Source organism: Danio rerio, chromosome 19 (genome assembly GCF_052040795.2).
Source record: "Danio rerio strain M-AB ecotype USA chromosome 19, GRCz13ab, whole genome shotgun sequence".
NCBI classification, from domain to species: Eukaryota; Metazoa; Chordata; class Actinopteri; order Cypriniformes; family Danionidae; genus Danio; species Danio rerio.
Genome location: NC_141039.2, coordinates 14,416,749 through 14,422,748, shown reverse-complemented (window position 1 = coordinate 14,422,748; position 6,000 = coordinate 14,416,749). Strand labels below are relative to the sequence as shown.

The window sequence follows — 6,000 nt, the reverse complement described above, 5'->3', positions numbered from 1 at the left end:
TTACAGTTTTTTTCTCAGTGGGTTTGGTGCATTTCTCACAACACTATTTACATTAGCACAGCAGTTAATGCATTTCCCAAAACAATTAGTACAAACTGCAAAACCTAGTTGATAACTGGTGAAAGTGTCACTTACTCAAAATGGATAGCTCATTCCTTAAAAATAAGTATTGATGTCAATGAAAGTGCTAGTGTCATCAAAATGAAAAGTCCTGACATCATTGTTTATGAACAAGATAGTCATATATCTTTGTCATGTTTTTATTATGACAGTTTACTCTGTAATTGTTTTCTAATGCAAAAAAGTCTGATTTTGGTGACCATATACTATTGCACAGCCATTTAAAAGCTACAGTAAAGATATACATCACTGCATTTAGTGAGGTATCTTAGTACAAGACACTGAATATGTATGTTGCACATTTTTACTGCATTTGCTCTTTGCAATTTGAATTTTTTCACATCATGGTGAAAAATAAAAAATACACCCTTATTTACAGCAAACATAAACTTACTTTGGGTAGAGCTGCGCACAACTGTAAACAATATTGCAGTACATATTGGAACTGAACCTACAACCTACATAGGTCTGTAAATCATTTATGAAATTGCTCAATTTAGAAGACATTTTCACGAAAATTTTTTTTTTAAAATTTTGTATGAATTCGCTTGACAGATTTTGACTAACATTTTTGTATCTGATGACTCAAGTAATTAAATGAGGACTATTAGTTTTATATAGAATGAGAAACTGCTACTATGATGTGCACAAATGCATAATTGTTTTGAGAAATGCATTAACTGTTGTGCAAATGTAAATAGTGTTGTGAGAAATGCACCAAGCCACTGAGAAAATTTGTAATTTGACATGTAATCGGCCTACACATGCACATCACTGTTTGTAACAAAACCACACAAACATTTCTTTAGTTTCCTGTATTAGTGATAAGCTCTGTTTGTTTCTGTGTTTGAATCAGATTTTTTATGTCAAAAGGATGTTGAAGTAACTATATTGACAATCTTATTATTTTAAAATAATGAATTGTCTATTGGTTGACAATCTAAATGACAAAAACAGTCAATATGCTGCCAGTACCTTTTCTTCAGTTAATAGTTATGGAATTATTACAAATGTCGAGAAAAATAGTTAATTTTTTACACAAAAAGTTGACAGAAAAGAGATCAAAGTTTCATGATGCAATTTTGAAAGCCTAAATAAATAGAAAACATGTTTATTTCTTTTAATTTTATATTTTGTCAGATTGATTAACAATAGAAATGATTAAACAAGCTTCTGAGTGTATTTAAGCAAACAAAACTCATAATTCTTAATAAAATGACATATATTTTCCCCAGTAGTTTGACCTGATGTATCCCGAGAGGAAAGACAAAAAAAATGTGTTAAAAGCCCAGGGTGCAGTGAGTGAGTGTGTGAGTTGTGCTGCTGCAGCTCTACGGTGCACCGCTGCGCTCAAACCTCCTGCAACAAAAGCACAACACGCGCTCATCTGCGCTGTCAGTGTGCGCTCGGATCACAGCACAACTTAACCCTCTCCACGACGACACCAATAAACCCTGACTGGAATCAGACAGACACCGAAACACATCCGAGTCTTACAGACAGAGCGTTTATCTGTGTTTGGATGAATCGCGGTATCGTTTTTTAATCTCGAGTCCAGCGCGCGGAGCAGGAATGTCCCGGAGGAAACAGAGCAACCCAAAGCAGTTCAAACGTGAGTTTGCCATGGCGATTTTTTTATTTCTTTCTCAAGACAGATGACCGGACAGGTTGTTTGTGGTAGTTTTAGTCCAGAGTAAGTTAACACGGTTCGTTTTAAAACATTTGCATTAATTGATGATTCAGACATGGATCAGAAAATCTTTGAAGCTTTGAGGATTTCACAATAATCGTTATTTTTTTGTACTTGAATAAAAGTGAAACATTTTAAGAAAGTTACAAAGTTTACATTTTTATTAAGGGCTGCACGAGGTGTAAATAAGTGAAATACTTTGTACAAAAAAAAAACTTTTAATAAACTAAATTTAAGCAAGTGCATTTTTTAAAGAAAAACATATTTTGATCCCTGAACTTCATTTCCTCCCTCATGTTTCAGAAATTAATAAATGAATGAAAAATAACATTTTATACATGTAACTTGCAAGTTACAAATGTTAAAAATACAGCATCACTACACTTAATATTTAATTTTACAAACATCTGTTTGTGCATTTTTGAACTGCATAGAGAAGAGCTTTTGCTGACACTTTATTATAACACAAGATCAGTTATTATTCATCTGTCTTGGCATTGAGCTCTGAAGTTTTTGTGGTGATGAAACTGTTTACTTAGCAGTCCGGGCGTATCAGCTCTCATCGTGTCTGTATTCTGCTTTTCAAGGTCTGCATTATACAGAAGGCAGTTGTTGTGATATCTCAATCTGCAGACGTGTCCCACATATTTCTGGAGTGATTTGAAACACTAGCGCACAACAGAGAGTTCTTGAAATGACTGTAAAGCTAGAGAGCGAGCAGCACCTGTAAAGAGCACAGCTTTACCAGACACCTGCTCATAGCAAAGGACAAAGAGGTTGTTATGAGCAGAGATGCTCTTCTGTATTTTTATTTATATATTTATTGTTACATTTTGTTCCCAATTGAACACACTTTGCCCCTGTTATCTGAACCCCAGCGATTCACCCTGGATTTTCATATTTTGCCTATTCCATTCTCTGGTGTGCCCTCTGTGAGGCAGATAAAGCCAGAGCACTGAAAGAGCTCCATTAATTTGCCCCGATGACTGTGGCGATAAGGGCAGATAATGGGCTAGATAAGCTGGGGAAGATATACCATCAGAGACCCCATTATTACCATTAGAATTCCAGGCCAGCAGTCTGTTCCTGCCTGATAATCCCTCCACCCATCCTCCACTTCGCTTGATAAGACAAGGAATAGTCAGTCCGCACTCTCTTTATTAGCCCGCCTGGATATTCCGATAATATGCTTGATAAATTATGTATTTTTATCCTTCTCCCACTATTTTAGCCCTATTGAATGATCTGTCTTTTTCTTATAAAGAGATAAAAAGGGCATTTTGGGTTGTGTTTTTTTTTTCTCTTTTCTTTTTTTTTCTTCCACCCCTCAGTTGGTGTTTAGGGGGTTATTGTAATCAGAGTTCGATGGGAAGGGCAGATTGGATGGCCAAGGTGTCTTGGTGGGAGAGTAGACGTCAGTGCTATCAGATCCACATCTCCAGCACAGGCTGCTGTACCAGCTGTTCATCTCAACCTCTTATCACCTCCACGGCCAAATGCCCTGTAAATTTGTCCAAAATGTTGGTCAGAGCAAGGCTGGTTCGCCAAATAAATGACAATTGTATTTTCAGCATATTTTGCTATGTTGAGGGCTTTCGGATTGTCTGCGAACAGTTAACAGCAAATGATTGGCCGCAGCAGGTACGGTGTTGCTGTACTGAGGTCTTTTTTTATGAATGACTTATCTGCTTTTTTGTGACATATGCACACAGATTTGACATGCATGACACAGGTAAGGAGAGGGTTGCTTATGAGGACATTATCCCATGTCCTCATTTTTTTCAAAGGTTTCAAAATCATACAGAATTTTTTATTTATAAATTTTTTTGAGAAAGTTGCAGTGTAGAGTTAGGTGTAAGGTTAATATAGGGTGATAGTACAGTAATACGGTTTGAACAGTAAAAAAAAAAAAACTATTATGCTTATGGAATGTCCCCACAATTCACAAACAAAAACCTCTTTCTCCTTCTGTTTACTTGATTTTGTGTTCTGTATTTTATGACTAAATTCTCTTTTATCTCCCATTTAAAAATGTAAAATCTGGCAATCATACGTTGCAAATTAAACCCTACCAGATAATTCAATGGCCCAAGAGCTGTTTGGATACTTTAGACGCACTTAAAGTGGTAATGTTTTTCAGGAAAAAAACAACAGCATTCCAATATTTTGTAAGACAGATGCGAAAACAATACAAAAACAATATTGACAATGTTTAGAATTATATATATATATATATATATATATATATATATATATATATATATATATATATATAGATATATATATAGATAGGGCGAGTCAGTGGCGCAGTAGGTAGTGCTGTCGCCTCACAGCAAAAAGGTGGGTCGCTGGTCCGAACCTCGGCTCAGTTGGCGTTTCTGTGTGGAGTTTGCATGGGTTTCCTCCGGGTGCTCCGGTTTCCCCCACAGTCCAAAGACATGCGGTACATGTGAATTGGGTAGGCTAAATTGTCCATAGTGTATGAGTGTGTGTGTGAATGTGTGTGTGGTTGTCTCCCAGAGATGGGTTGCGGCTGGAAGGGCATCTGCTGCTCATTCCGCTGTGGCGACCCCGGATTAATAAAGGGACTAGGTCGACAAGAAAATAAATGAATTAATATATATATATATATATATATATATATATATATATATATATATATATATATATATATATATACACATACACACTCACAGTCTCACACATACACATTTTTTGTTTTCACTTTAAGTTGTAAATTTAGTTTTTTTATTAGTTTGAATTTATAGTTTGAATACATTTTTTGGACCTGACTTCATATATCCGTTAAAATTACTGCATTTTCAGCTCTTACCTTTAGTATTTCAGGTATTTTTTTATTTATTTTTACCAACATTTATTTACTTTTTATTGTTTAATGAAAAAAATGTGTAATTTTAATTTATATATAATACAAACAAACAAATATATGCTGATGTTTTGGTATTGACAAGTTTTTTTAATCTAACATAAGTGTATCATTTTGGCTCACTTAGATGCTTCCAACACCTGAACGCTATACTAACCTTCAATCTAGTGTGTACCTGCTGAAGTTTTTTCAGCTCTCACAGCAGTGAACTGTCAAAGTATTTCTTCTTTTTGTCTTATTGTTCATACTTCAATTATTTATTTGGTGGCTGTCACTCTTGGTTGTCTGCACTAACTTTGTGCTGTCAGAAGATGATAATTTATTTCATTATTATATCCTATCAAGGATGTCAGATTTGTTGCCTCTCCTTTATTCTTTTTTTAATCCGTTTTGATTAACTTCGTCTGCCAACTGTCAGCGTGAGGCATCCCTCAGTCGTGAGCTATCTCTCACAGATCAGTGCAATATGAAGAGAGGGCTTATTGCATGCCAACTTTCTCCTCAGCATCTGTTCGGCACTAATGAGCTATGAAGTGCTGTGGCTCACTAGGCTGCTGGCAGGAGGAGGGGAGATGGAGAGGACAGGAGAGCCTCACACCTGTCTTAATGCGGTGAGACGTCCCGAATGTTTAGGAATGTAGCTGCCGTTGGTCTTTGTTAGTTACACAGAGCAATCCCACAGTTTTCTGATTAATGTCTGGAATATTGAAGAATTTGTTCTAAATAATTTATCTTTAGGCTTTTTAATCCAAAGTTCCCCAATTCTGCGCATTTAAAATATAAACTGTTTTTTTAAGCATGGACTGGTGTTTGTATTGATCCTTTTGTGGGGTGAGAGGGGTGAGGTTTAAGATGTGAAAGACATCTATATCAAAGTCCAATAACAAACTAAAACAAAATATTACTTACCATAGTAGAAAGAGAGAGCGATGTTTGTTTCCCAGTCTTGATGTATTGGCTTAATCTTAATAGAGATACTGGTGTCCGGTCTGCAATGTGCACAGATATGGATTTTGGATTTTAAAGGGGAACTCATAATAAAGTGGGATGTCGTGTGGAGTAATTTTGCATTCTTGAGGCCTTTTAGCAACTCTTTTACAGCCCAATAATGGGGCACAACCCAGTGGTTTCGTATGACTGATATAGCTCTTTGGTAAAAGGTCTGCAACGTTTTGAATGTCAAAGTGCATGACAAATAAAATAATAATAATCGTTAAAAAAGGTTTGATATGAACTGCTGAAATGAGTCTCGAGGAATTCCAGTTTCATTTACGTCATGGATATGTCACCAATCAGACATAAC

The 6,000-nt window shown here is 35.8% G+C and overlaps 1 protein-coding gene across 2 annotated transcripts in view; it reads left to right on the top strand.

Moving 5' to 3' along the window:
* Positions 1–1,432: 1,432 nt before the first annotated feature.
* Positions 1,433–6,000, top strand: part of zfpm2b (zinc finger protein, FOG family member 2b) — a 93,684-nt gene continuing 89,116 nt past the window's right edge. Inside the window, 1 exon segment of one of the 2 annotated variants that reach the window (NM_001039524.1) lies at positions 1,433–1,732. In NM_001039524.1, coding sequence (NP_001034613.1) covers positions 1,693–1,732 — 40 coding nt within the window. In that variant the 5' untranslated portion in view covers positions 1,433–1,692. 2 annotated transcript variants of the gene reach the window in all.